This window comes from Pteropus vampyrus, unplaced genomic scaffold (assembly GCF_000151845.1).
Source record: "Pteropus vampyrus isolate Shadow unplaced genomic scaffold, Pvam_2.0 Scaffold2, whole genome shotgun sequence".
Lineage (NCBI taxonomy): Eukaryota > Metazoa > Chordata > Mammalia > Chiroptera > Pteropodidae > Pteropus > Pteropus vampyrus.
Genome location: NW_011888783.1, coordinates 9836247 through 9850606, shown reverse-complemented (window position 1 = coordinate 9850606; position 14360 = coordinate 9836247). Strand labels below are relative to the sequence as shown.

Here is a 14360-nt window from a genome sequence, read left to right as displayed (position 1 = left end):
CCTCCTCCTCCTCCTCCTCTTGCTCCGGCTGCCCGGGGCCCCCAGCCCGGCCGGGCGGTGACGGCAGGGGCGGGGGTCTCCGCCGCCGCCTTGTCTCACGCAGGCTCCGGCTGGGGCAGCGGAGCCCCGGGTGCGGCCATGAACCGGCCGCTGGTGGCGTCGGCGGAGACGGAGGAGGAATTGGAGTGGCAAGTGGCGAGTCGCAGGAGGAAGGCCTGGGCCAAGTGCCGCGGGTCCTGGCAGGCGTCGGAGACGGAGGACCTGTCCACAGAAGCGACGACGCAGGACGAGGACGAGGACGACGAGGAGGACCTCGCGGGCGCGAAGCTGCCGGCGGCCGCGGAGAGAGGTCTGTGCACCTCCGGGCTGTGGCGGCTGGGGCACTCGGGGAAGTGCGGGCTGGCGGGCGGGGGAGTCTCGTGCGCCTCGGGCGACTCCTGGAAGTTGTGGAAGAGCCTCCCGGGCTTGATGGGCCGAGGAGAACAGGGACACTTACGACCTTTAAGCACGCGCGCTTGGCAAGGCGTCTCCAACGTCAACATAGACCGCCCAGTGCCATCTCGTTTCCCTTCAGATGGACCTTAAGACACACCGCCTAGGCTGCATTTGCCCCCAGTCGATTTTCTCAACCCGGGAGTGCCCAGGTTTACGCGGCCTCCGGAGTCCTCCTGGGGTGGGTAACGAGCTCTCCCCTTGTTCTGCCCCGCAGGAAAGGTGCCCAACGAGAAGATCGCGATATGGCTCAAGGACTGCCGGTGAGTCCTCGCTGGCGCCGCTCGCGTCCCGGAGGGAGATCCACACAGATGGGACGCCCCGGCACGGTGACTCGGGCCGCTGTCCTTGTGGGTCCCATGGCCGTTTCAAACTATAAACCGGAAAGTGAGCCGGCAGATAGCTTCCTCCTTTAAGCGATTAGAAATGGAAGTACTGTGACCGCTGATTATTTGGTGACCGTGTTGCCTTTACAGCTGTTAGGACTTCAAGCTCCCGTGCATGATGTTAGCGTAAGAGATCAGAAATCTAAAACAGATAATCAGCAATGTTATTATGCTTGGTTCGTTTTTTTATTCGAAAGAATTTTCACATTTCACACAATATTTTATTTTACTTTTGTTTTGACATCTGTGCATCTGGTATCAAATCGTTTCCCTTTCAAAGTGTTTTAGATGAGTTTAATTTACTTAACTACAGTACAATGACTGAGCTTTAATTTTTTGTGTGTGCCCTGATTCTCTTTGGAGAGCTATTAAAACTAACTTTGTTCTTGTAGTTTACTTCTTGGAAATGCATTTGTCAGATGGCGCTGGAATTCACAGAAAGGAAATAGAGCTTTGAAGGCATTCTGACTGCATAAATCTGTTTAATTACATGCTTTGGCAACTGGTACAAAAATGTTTGATAAAGTACAGAGGAGATGAATCATTTTGCAAGTAAATCTTATACAGTGAAATGTGCTCGTTTCACATTTTTATTATTATTTTTTCTAATTTATTTGCTACTTGTAAAATCTCCAGTGAAGAATGCTGCTTTTCAACTTTGGTTAAGGTGTTTGCTTCTGCACATATTTTTTTGCCATGTCATTTTGGGCTTTCTTAAATCTTTTATTCAAGTACCAGAGTTAGGGAAGTCTTTTTGAAGGGAGGGAGAAGTGATTCTCATATGTCAGTTTATTTTTTTTTTCCTAAAGGTAGATAAAATATCGGCCACTACTCTCTTGATGTCTTGTTTTGATGAACTGCCTAGAGCCTTTCTGAACACTCTTACAGAACTCCTTAACCTTTATTGGAGTGTCATAGACCCTTCTGAGATATGATGAACCTTCTCTCTAAAGATACACACAAAAAAAATGTTTAAGAGCAACAGAAGAAACACATTATGTTTATTTTATGGTGTATAGGAATTAAGATTGTATAGGATATCAGCTATTCAGTAGATTGGATCTCCTTAATCCTATCAAGTAAACAGATCCTATCAAGTAGATAGGAAATAAGTGCATCTTTTAAAGTAAATGCAGTAGTCAAATGCTAGCATTCACCAGGACATACCATCTCTGAAAATTACAGTTTTGTGGCTGATCTTGTCTTACGCAGGCAGATTCTACTATAGTCTGCTGCTCCTTTTTTCATAGGTTTCCTTCTTGTTCCCTACAGTTGCACATGTTCTATATAAAAGTGGCATTCACTATGCCTGGGAAAGCTAGAACAAACAGTCTTTTGATGTTGGCTTTATTACCATAAATTAGACTGCTAGGATATATGTAACTGTATTTTTTTCTATAACAATTTGGGCAACCTCTTCCCAGAGTTGAGCATCTGTCTACTTTGTACATTATGTATAAATGATCAGAAGACAGCATTTTTTTTCCTGGTAAGTTCTTAAATAGTTTTTATTTGGAGTGATTTTTTTTTCCTTTTTTTTTTTTTTTTTTTTTCTTCTTTCTTCTTTCTTTCTTTTTTTTTTCTTTTTTTCTTTTTCTTTTTTTTTTTTTTTTTTTAAACTCCCTACAGCACCTGGTATTCCTGGGTGGTTTCCCATCCAAGTACTAACCAGGCCTGACCCTGCTTAGCTTCCGAGACTTCGTCCGATCTTGGGCATGTTCAAGGTGTCATGGCAATAAACTTTAAATAGTTTTTATTTACTTATTGCTGTCCATATCCTGAGTGAAGATACCATGTTGTCTTTTCTTAAAGGGAATCTTTGTTTTGATAACCTTTTTTTTTCCTTTTTGGCTAAGTGGAAACATTGCTTGAAATGCCATCTAAGAAGGGATAGAGTGGTAGAATTTGGAAAAGAGCAATTACAAGAGTGAGAAACTTATATTTGAAGGAAAATTCCTATTATATTCTGCTTATTTGCCACTTTCTATTAGTGCACAGACCAGTGGAGACATCTGCACAAGGAGCGATACAGTGTTTTGTCCTAAGAAAGTAGCAGTCGGGAAGGAGAATGACTTTTTTGAAGGCATAAATTAGAATTTTATTAAATATATGTAAAAACTTAACTCCAAAGTTTTATTAATATTTTATGGTAGTTGCTTGTGATTCTTTTACGTATTGAAACACTAATTTTCAAAGAACTGACATTGCTTGTGTATTTGTTTGCAGAAAGTGAACATTTAATTGACATTTCAATAGTATTTATTTGAAACTGACATTTTTTATGTTGATCCTATATATCGATGTGAATTTTTAAAAGGTATAGATTGTTAGGAAAGTTTTGTATCACAAAATAGAACTGTGGAAATAAAACAATCTGTTTCTTTAATGTAGTTTTAAAAATGAAAATCATTTTCACATTTTAAAAATTTCTAAATTATCTGTGTTTGAACTACAAGAATGTGAAAGAATTTTAGTAATGGCTAGTTCTTAAAGTTGATTCTCCAGCCAGCTTTTTAGTAATTTTTAGAGTTAAATGAAAAATATATGTATTTTTCAATTTAAAAGCAGAAAATAAATCTTCATCTCCATTTATATCAAAAAAAGATAGTTGGGGTAAGGGCGGTGTTGAGTCGAGCTCTAAAATGCTAGTGATAGATTTAACAGATGAGGTTTAAGTAAACTCTTGAGCTTTATTTTAACTAGGCAATGACTTTATAATTAAGGTAAAGAATTGCTTCCTTTTAATTCTGTTTCTAGGGAGAGGATTGAGAGAAGCAGACATTTTCATTGTGATTCTCTTTTTTCTGTTTTTGTAAAGAAAATGCCTATTCATAGTGGTTGTAATTGCCTTTCTAGCTCTTAATTGCTGGCAGATTATTCCTGGTAAACTGATTTGACATAGGTATTTGCTTAGTAGCACATTACTTATGTAATCCACTTGTGTGTTTGGGAGGAGAGTTAAACCATGATTAGAAGCTTGCTTAGCTATAACCCTTTAAGTGTAAGGCTGTGCAATGACAGCTCTCCAGACAGCTTTTCAAGACTAAGTTTTATATGTTTATGTGGTTTCAGTACCCCTTTGGGAGCCTCACTGGATGAGCAAAGCAGTAGTACACTCAAGGGTAAGAGAAAGTTGCTTTTCTAAATCTGTTCTCTATGAGGGTCCTGCTTCATTTGTCCTTTGAGTGAAAGTGTATATATATGAATTATAAAAGTGATGTTTATGTTTAAAATATGTTGTTCTAAGATAGAAGCGAAAAGGGAGAAACCTTGTTAGTAAACTTTAAAACTGGTGAGTTTAAGCAAATTACCAAACCTTTCCACAATATGAGTTTTCCAAAAAACTCATATTTTTATTATCTAGATAAAGATATTATAAAGACTAATATGTGAATATAAGGAAAATATATATTAAGTGAACTAGATCAGCTTTAGTGCATTTCTTTGCTTACATTAACTGAAATTGCCACACCTGAAATTTTACCACCTGCGCAAGACAGAATTCTAAAGTTCAAAGTACAACAAGAATGTGCAGGTAGTGGCAAGGCATATAAAAAACATTTACAGCATCAGGAAAATCTAGCTGGAGCTTCTGACTTAATACAAGGGGTGTAAAAGGAACGATTGCTCCAGGATCTGGTTTTCCATGAAACTCTTGGGTGAAACACGTTATCTAATTGAATATCTTCAAAGGTGTAAGTATTAAATAGCCTGTAGATTGGCTTCTAAGAACTTTTCCTGGCTGCAAGTAATGGTGTCTTTATGATAAAGTAAAAGTTTGTACTTGCTTCTTTAAATTATGTAATCAGAATAATTTCTGAAGGCATTTGGGTCTGAAACACTTTATCGTCGCTTATATTTGTTTGGTCAATTTGTTTTACTAAGACAGTGATTTCACATGAGGATCAGGAGGAGCAGAACACCAGGATGAATCTTCTAATGTTTCTTTCAGGTGTGCTTGTGAGAAATGGAGGAAGTTTTGAAGATGATCTGTCACTGGGTGCTGAAGGTACGTTTGTTTGGAAGAACTGTATTTTCATGTAGTTTTAAAATTTTTTTAAAAAGAATGTTGAATGCTTTCAAGTTGAAGATCCCCAGCTAAATTTAAAGGTCTTGAAAATGGCTGAGACACATACAGGATCTTTTACATGTTAGTCTCGTCAGAGCCTGTCAGATACATAGGGAATGGCTCTGAAAAACTGTTGTGAATGTCCATATGTCTTCCTTGGTCTTAAATACTTAAAGGCTTGAACTGTTTGGGGGCACACAATGGTGATATAACTGAGGGAAGAATTATCCCACAGAAGGAAGGAAACTCAAATATTTATACATGAGAAAACTAAATTGAAACATTTTTAGTATGAGGTAGCCTTATGTCAGACTTACAGCTTCAGCTTGTCTTTCTCTTTGCATTCAGGTATCTCCTGTCTTTCCCCTTCCTCTTTTTCCAGATTTTTAGATTAAAGCTAAAGACAAAATAGAGTAACTAGAATTTCATTGGAAATAACTATCCTGATATCTGTTCCAGACTGCATTAATATTTTAAAGGTGTATTGTTCTGTGTTAATTTTCATAAATTATGTAATCTTTTCCTGTAGATTCATAATAATGCTTTCCACAATGTAAAATTAAGAATTTGTTATTATTTTATTATTTTACTGGTATTTTAAGATTATTGGTAACTGTGTAACTGGGTTATTAATACGGTATGCTTTTTATAAAAAAAGAATTAAGGGTTTTATTAAATCTTTAAATTGTAATTTGATGAATAGTGAATTTATCCACTAAATTTAGTATACATGGTCTTTTGTTTAAGTCAGTCTGTATGATTTAGAACCTTCTAGTAAACATTGAAAAGTCTAGATTATATTAGTTTTTATTAATACTGTTAATATGCTTTCAAGGAATAAACTCTGTATAAGGAGCTTATAGTTGCTGCTTTCCAGTCAATACAGTTTATGTTGCCAACCCCCTTTTAAATGCATTTCAGTATTACTGTAAAGAACATTATGATGTCTGAGTAGTTTTGCAATATGGAATTATTTTTTAAGACTATTTTTAGAGCAATTTTAGGTTCACAAAAAAATTGAGACAGTACAGAGATTTCTCATGTACTTTCTGCCCACATTATGTATAGCCTCACCCATTATCAAAATCTCCACTAGAGTGGTACATTTATTACAATTGGTGAATCTACAGTGAAGCTAATTACCCTAAATTCATAGTTTAGGATTCAGTCTTGGTCTTATACATTCTATGGGTTTGGACAAATGTATAATGATAAATATCCATGATTATGATATCTTAGAGCATATTTTCACTGCTCTGAAACATCTTCTGTGCTATGTCTGTCTGTTCATCCATATGAATGATTTTGTTGGAGACTAGACCCTAAAAGGGAGTCCCAGAGAAGAGTGGAGCTGTTTGTTATGTTTTAATGAAAATTATGTCAAAATTATTTTCATTCATTAACTATATTGAGTTGCTGTGTGTTAGGGATCTTTCTGGTTGGTGTACAAATAAACAAGAAATTACTGTGACTTGGCAAATCAGAAATGAAAAAAAAAATCTGGTGTGCTGAAATAGATGTTTTAAATTAATTTCACCCTTTGTTTGTTTATTAAAGTTAAATGCAGTAAATTTAACTCACTCTAAACATTACCAACATTTATCTGTTTAGATCTCGTAAGTTTGGGATAAACTTGAAAGGCAATTTTTAAAAGAAGACGTTGAAATGAGTAGAAATTTTCCAAGTGCATGCATTAAAAAGTGGTTGTAAATATTCAGCCTTAAAAAAAATCATGTTAGAAATTGATGCATACTTTTGCCACACTTAAATAATGCTGTCATGTTTTGTTTTTATGGTATTGTTTATTAATAGCTTTTAAACTTAAATAGAACCACATATACTATACATCTTCTTACTTATTTGTAAACTGTTAAAGAAGTTTAATTGGTTATCTATATGTCTTTTAAACATTTATTAGAAGTAGTTTTCCATTGCTGACTCCGAGAAACAACCCTCCAAAAGCTACTGGTTCTATTCATATCGATCTGTATATTACTTTCAGTGATGCAAATTTAATGTAAAGACAAGAGTCTGGCATATTAGGCATTTAGCAATAACATTGTGGGTAATTTGCTTTCTTGATGATTGTGTCACAGTAGTTACTGTCTAACAGTCATACTCCACATTCTTTTTATCTATAGCCAACCACCTCAATGAAACTGATGCTCAAATTGAAAACTGGTATGTAACTGTCTTTGTTTCTTCCTTTTTAAAAAAGAAGAACATTTATGAAAATAAGATTTTATATAATCTAATTTTGTTCAAAGCACTAATATCTTGGCCAAAGAGAGAAGACTACAGTTTCATCAGAAAGGGAGAAGTATGAATTCCACTGGATCTGGGAAAAGTAGTGGGACAGTCTCAAGGTAAATTATTTGAAATTATGTTGCAGTTACATTGTTTCGTAGATGATCTACATTTTTACCACCTTTCAAACTTAGATTTGGCTTGATAGTGTGAAAGCAAAAGGAATCCATAGTGTTTCATCGTTCAGCATAACTGACAGGAGCTACTGCTTTTTTTAGAATTAAGATTAAATAAAAAGCAACAAGTCTGTTTATAATGCTGCTAGAATTCATTGATGAGTATTTTGAGCCCTATCAACCACTTCAAAGAGCAACTACTTAGTGGAATAACTTCCACTTTCAAAATTCGTTATTCTGTTAGGGTCGTGAGTTACTTTGACATAAAAATCAGCATAAACCTTTCTAATTTAAAGCTTGATGTTTAAGCATAGATTTGTCTTTATACGAAATTGAGGATCTTTAAAACACATATTAAAATAAGTAAATATATGTGTATGTCTCTGTAACCAGTTTAAACTGTTACTCCGAATTTTGTTGGAGTCTGGGCATTTTTTCTGAAACATTAAAATTTCCTTTTGTTCAAGTCTATCTTTAACAGTCATATTTTCCTCAGGGAATCTCAGCTTGGATTATCAGTGGTATGAGAGAGAAGGGATAACGAATGTTCAGTTCTCAATAGAATTAGAATAAGCTACCTTTGTCTTACCTAGACTTACCTTACTCCTCCCATTTCCTGAGTGGAAGTGGTTAGAGAAAAGTTGAAAGTAATCTCTTCCTTTACTTTTCTCAGATCAGATTGTTACCTGTATTGCCTCTTCTAGAACAGCCAAAGATAGCAGAAAATGTCAAGTTCTCCAGAATGCCCCTTGGTACCAAAGTTCTACCAACTACCTAGTGTATTTTCCCTTTTTGTTTCTTCTTTAATCTTTTTATTATTCTTCCTCATCTTCTAATTATTTTAGCTGCTTTACTGGGAATCTCTTAAAATGAAAAAAATAAATAAATAAGGTGAGGAATCTCTTAGAGAATCTCTTACTGAGTTCTTAGCTCTTTTTCCCAATACTAGCAGCTAGAGAGAATGGACCCTTTTTTTAAAGGGGTTATCACATTTAGTGAACAGTGTATAAAGATGCTAAAATAAATAATGGTTTAAGCTGTAGAAAAAGATTTTAATCATAGGAAAGCAGGAATATGAATTCATTTATAATGTAGGCTATACACTTTATGTCTTGATGTTTCTTTTTTTTTTTTTTTGTAGTGTTTCAGAATTGTTGGAACTTTATGAGGAAGATCCTGAAGAAATTCTTTATAATCTTGGATTTGGACGAGATGAACCAGATATTGCTTCTAAAATTCCTTCTAGATTTTTTAATTCATCATCATTTGCCAGAGGGATAGATATTAAAGTATTTTTGAGTGCTCAAATGCAGCGGATGGAAGTAGAAAACCCAAATTATGCTTTAACAAGTAAGGTTTTTAAATATTAGCATATTATTTTTAAATTAATAGCATCTACAGCAAGATAGTCTTAGTTTTAAAGTTTTACTAATTTCTAGAGATAGCACTGGAAATTAAATTATTGAGGATAACACAATAACTGTTTTATTCTGAATTTTTATTCTGTTTATAGAAGTTAATTTACCTATTCTTTCCCCTTTCCCCAGTTCTTGACTTATTTAAATGCTACTTTGCAGAACAACACTTGTTACCTTTTAGAATGTAACTTAAAGAGAGGAACTTATAAGTAGAACTTTAGGCTTATACTTAGCTCTAGATTGCTTTTGTTCAAGAAGGAAAGAAGTAGAAGATGGGCCTTATTGCCACTAAATAAAGTCAGTTTCAGGTGCTTTTCGTAAATCTAAAAGAATGGCTACTTTGGTGATTTTTATTCATATTATATCTTTTTTTTCCCCCCTCTTTAATTCATACCCCCCCATTCCCACTTCCACCTCTGACCTATGGATGTTGCCATTTCCCCTTAAGAACTGGATCTCTGAAGGCAGGGCATCTTGTCCCACACTCTTGCAGCATGCACTCGGGGGGCCTGGCACACCAGGGGTATGGTCTGTGACTCCACTTGGGGCGCGAACCCAGAACCTTCTGCGTGTAAAGCAGACTTGCGAACCACTACACTATGGAGCCACCCTGTCGTATTATGTCTTTGCGTATTTTTCTCTATTGATCAGAAGTTCCAATAATGAGACCTTTATGTGGTTCTTGGATTAGTTTTAAGAGATCTATAACCTATACCCCAATAACGTATAAATATATATACTTTATTAGGAGAACATTTAGGAGAGTCTTAGTGGAGTCCAAGACCTAAAAACAAAATCACAGCTGTAGATCAATACCTAGCCCTTTCTGTTATATCCAGTGTTATCATCAGACCTTGTGCTTCTTTATGATTTTTAAAAACATAAATTCTAATGCTTAGAATAAAAAAACTTCCTCCCTCTCCACAGTAAATGTAGAGAAGTTTTAAGTGTTAGGGGGAAAAAAATCTGGATTCATAGTCTTTGTGATCAAAATTCACATGCTGGACTTCTGAACAGTAGTAAAGGATTAATATATATATATGTAGATGTACATACAATTAATGCTTTTTTTTTTTTTTTTTTGTAGGCCGTTTTCGTCAAATTGAAGTGCTTACTACTGTGGCCAATGCATTTTCTTCTTTATATTCACAAGTCTCTGGGACTCCCCTGCAGAGAATTGGAAGTATGTCCTCAGTGACCTCTAATAATTCACATGCTGGACTTCTGAACAGTAGTAAAGGATTAATATATATATATGTAGATGTACATACAATAATGCTTTTTTTTTTTTTTTTTTTGTAGGCCGTTTTCGTCAAATTGAAGTGCTTACTACTGTGGCCAATGCATTTTCTTCTTTATATTCACAAGTCTCTGGGACTCCCCTGCAGAGAATTGGAAGTATGTCCTCAGTGACCTCTAATAATTCACATGCTGGACTTCTGAACAGTAGTAAAGGATTAATATATATATATGTAGATGTACATACAATAATGCTTTTTTTTTTTTTTTTTTTGTAGGCCGTTTTCGTCAAATTGAAGTGCTTACTACTGTGGCCAATGCATTTTCTTCTTTATATTCACAAGTCTCTGGGACTCCCCTGCAGAGAATTGGAAGTATGTCCTCAGTGACCTCTAATAAGGAGACAGACTCACCTCCACCTTTAACCCGAAGTAACACTGCAAATCGCTTAATAAAAACACTATCAAAACTAAATTTATGTGTTGATAAAACAGAGAAAGGAGAAGGTGGTACTGCTTATCCAGCAATTGAAAAAGGAAAGCTTCTGAATGTGTCAGTGAGTGAAGAAAGTGGCAATAAAAATGATCAAAAATCTCAACAAATTGTAAAAGACTCATTTTCTATGTTGGCTACAGTTAAAGAAGAAGCATCAGATAGTTCAGCAACTATTATGGAGAATGCTGACGTTGGTGGACTCTCTGATGAAGCAAACAGTAATTTTAACCAAGAAACTGAAAGTGAACAAAGTAAAGAAACTCAAAGTCAGGATAAACTAGGGGAGGAATTTGGTATTAGAGAATCTGATATAGGTAGCAATTTCCACATGTCTAGCCACAGTGAGCTGGAAAATAGCATGGAAGTGAAAAACATCCATATGTCCACAGCTGAAAAAGAGCCATGTGCACCGCTGACAATCCCATCCATAAGAAATATAATGGCACAGCAGAAGGACTCCTTTGAAATGGAAGAGGTAGGTAAATTACTGAGACTTGTTTCAAATAGTGAATTAGAAACACATAAAAAATTTTTCAAATGAAAGGTGGCTAATAGATTTATACTAGAAAAAATCAACCTAATTTTGACTTTTACATTTTTGTTTTGTATTTCACAAATCAAGAAGTGGTTAGTTACAGGACTGTGTAAATCAGGATAATGGTACAGTTCATTCACTCCTCTAGATCCTGTGTCATCCACTGCTGATGCATTACTTAAACTTTAACCTACTTGTCTTTCCGTTTAAGATTTTGATGCCCTGAGAAAGCCTGAGAGATAATATTCAAATTCATATTAATATTGCATAATAGTTAAAACACAGACTTTGAAATCAAATGAGTTTGAGTTCTGTTTTTGTCACCAAATTGCTATGTGCCTTGGGGCAAGGTTTTATTAATGTGTCTCAGTGGAAAGGATAAGTGTGAAGAGACTTTGAGGATGGGTTTGGTAGTGGGACTAGAAAGATAAGGTACCTGAAAGGGGAGGATAGAGAACCTCGGGAAAGGACATTAGGCCACTGAGTAGGATTTCTGCAAGTCCAGAAGAACAATGGCGTTACTTTTTTTTTTTTTTTTTTTTTAAGAATTGTCTCACTTATAACTGGACAAGATAAAAATAATTTTGATGAGGTTCAGCTAAAGCTGCTTTTGAATAGTAGGAGCTGACTCTTATGAGTCAGAGCCGTATAGCTTGGGGTGAGAAGTAAGTTTATCAAGCACCTACTTTGTGTCAGGCACTGTGCTAGCCCCTTGTAGTATATTTGTTTCTCAGTCTGAGGCAGGCCACCATGGTGGTCTCATTTTACACATGAGGAAACAGGCATATGTGTACTGCTGAAGAATTGTGGCTATAAATTATATAAATGTGCAATTTTTCTTTTTAACATTTATAACAATAGTTTTAGCTGTGGCTCACAGTTTTAGAATCATATGTCATTATTTTAGGGAATTGGAAAATAGGATAATTGATTCTGCACATAAATATCCTCTTAGGCGAATGTGTATCATTAGTGACAATTTTTCACTTGTTACAAAATTTCAGTTGCTGATGTAGTTTTTTACCTTTTTTGGTGGTCTTTGTGTACTTTGATTCTGACAAAAAAAAGAGCAGGAGCAGTCCTTTGAAATATTTTACATTTTTGGTAAGCTTTATTTTTTATATAGTTTATATTTATGCTCTTTAATACCTAATATAATTTATTATGACTTCAGAAAATGACTATTTTAATTAAAACCCCTTTTTGTTTTATTTTCTTGTTTGATTTTTTTTGACTTTGTTTTAATCTAAACTTGTCCTAGCACTCATGGTTAAAGTATAACTTTTGCCTTCCATTAGGGCCCTTTTTCAATGATAATTAGATATGATAGTTTCCTTGTTCTAATACAATAGAGTTTTTAAAAATTTGAACAGATTATGTTAGACACTTGCAAATCTGATATTGGTGACACAGAAGACACTTTCATGTTGCTTATTAATTTCTAGAATTCCTGAATTCTAAGTTGCAGTTTAAAAAAAAATATTGACACCATCTACAAAAAAAGATCTTAAAAATGTTTGTAAAGTGTTAGATAGATGCACTTTGGCAGCAAGTTAACCTTTAATGATAGACTGGGCTTTTTATTGCCCCCTCTGCTGGCAAAAGTAGTTAATGAGAAGAAAATGTGACATTCAGGTGAACATTTTTTTTTGAAGTACAAGATCACAGGCATTGGTGGTTGAAGAATAATGGAATATATTGTTTGGGGAAAAAATGTATGGTCAACCATAGTTACATTGTAAATATGGGGAATTTTAAAGATAATGAATCCTTATTCTCCAGATATATTTGAAATATGGATAAAAACCTACTAGAATTCTGTTTTTATCCCTTTGGGAACTTTAAAGAGAGCTTGTAGAACAATGGATAAAAGAAGGGAAATAATACGTTTCTTTAATTTCCTCTCCTCCCAAGCATGATTTGAATCATACTGACAAATGAAGAGAACAATCTTATTGAAGCAGACTTTTAGATCCCATTCAAAGTGTTGTTACTATTTTTCTTTTGGACTCATTTCCCTTGAGGTTTGATTCTTATTGGGAACTTTCTTCCTGTAAAAACAGTGAATAAATATAAGTTAGAGCTCACTCTTGTCTCTCAGTAAGCCAGTACTCAAGTGGATTAAATGACTGCCAACTGCTTTGGGTATCTGGGTAGGAGAAAATGTTGCAGACCTGGCTCTGTTGTGTGAAGATGCCTAATACCTTTGAGGCAGAAGGTGAGATCTGATGGTCACCAAGAACAGAGAGAATATTTAATTGTAAAGAGAGTTAAGTAGATAAGAATGACCCAGGCCGGGGGTGGGGGGGTGGGGTGGGGGGAAGCCAGAGACTATTTTCAACTAATAGATTGCTGTATAAAAAATATCTTCTAGGCTATTTAAAATGTCTCAGGGTGTCTAAAACTTGTAAAATTCTATTTTTCAGTTTTCTAATTCTTAAATGACTTCCTAGATAATTCTTGTGTTCTTGAAATGGTTTATTTTGAATGACTACATCATAGTAACTCTCTAGAGCCATAGATTAGTAGTATGAATGATTTACAGTTAAACCAAAGTTATCCCATTCAATAGGCAATTGTTCATCTTTTAGGTATAAAGGAAAAATACTTAGAAGAAGGAAAACTTTTATCTGTCTGTTTCTGTAAGTAGGTTGTTCTGTGTCTCCTCACTTTATAAATGAATTTATATTCAAATACAGATATTATTGGAAGTAAACATAACTTTTTTAAGCTACTGAAGTTTTAACAAGTATTTCTAATCCTGTCTTTACACTGATCGTTGATTTGACTAATGTAGTTCTTTACAGCGGGTCTTCAATTAACATCCTTTCATTCAGCCTCATTTTCTTATAATGTTGATGAGATGCTATAGGAACTTGTTTATTTCAAATAGCCTATGGTAAATTTAGTTTCCTTTATACATCGTTTTGCTTGAAGTCACAGAACCTATTTTCAACATTAAGTGAGGATTTAATTGTACTTATTTTAACCATTAAATTTAAGGATTCTTTTTATTTATTGGCCTGAGTTAAAATAATCTCAAATCAGTCAGACACTTGACAGCTAAGTTATCCCTTTGACCTTTCAAATTTAACTGTATATGTTTTGAAGGCCAGTATTGTGTCTGCAGTAGAATATGAATTTTTAATACATGACATATGCAGCAATGTCTTTATTTCAAAGCCCAGTTAACCACTAAATTTTATGTGATATTTATCTAAAAGAGGAGTAAGTTAGCTTTTTTTAAAAAAAGTATTTACCTGACAGTAAGAGTAAACCATATGTGTGTGTGTGTGTGTGTGT

At 35.1% G+C, this 14360-nt stretch overlaps 1 protein-coding gene across 2 annotated transcripts in view; it reads left to right on the top strand.

The window, feature by feature from the left end:
• Positions 1-6: 6 nt before the first annotated feature.
• The window catches only part of SSFA2 (sperm specific antigen 2), a 40608-nt gene continuing 26254 nt past the window's right edge, over positions 7-14360 (top strand). For both annotated transcript variants that reach the window (XM_011356577.2, XM_011356585.2), the window contains exons 1-8: positions 7-349; positions 710-755; positions 3951-4000; positions 4831-4887; positions 7089-7128; positions 7215-7313; positions 8512-8720; positions 10306-10997. In XM_011356577.2, coding sequence (XP_011354879.1) covers positions 139-349; positions 710-755; positions 3951-4000; positions 4831-4887; positions 7089-7128; positions 7215-7313; positions 8512-8720; positions 10306-10997 — 1404 coding nt within the window. In that variant the 5' untranslated portion in view covers positions 7-138. The remainder of the gene's footprint in view (positions 350-709; positions 756-3950; positions 4001-4830; positions 4888-7088; positions 7129-7214; positions 7314-8511; positions 8721-10305; positions 10998-14360) is intronic.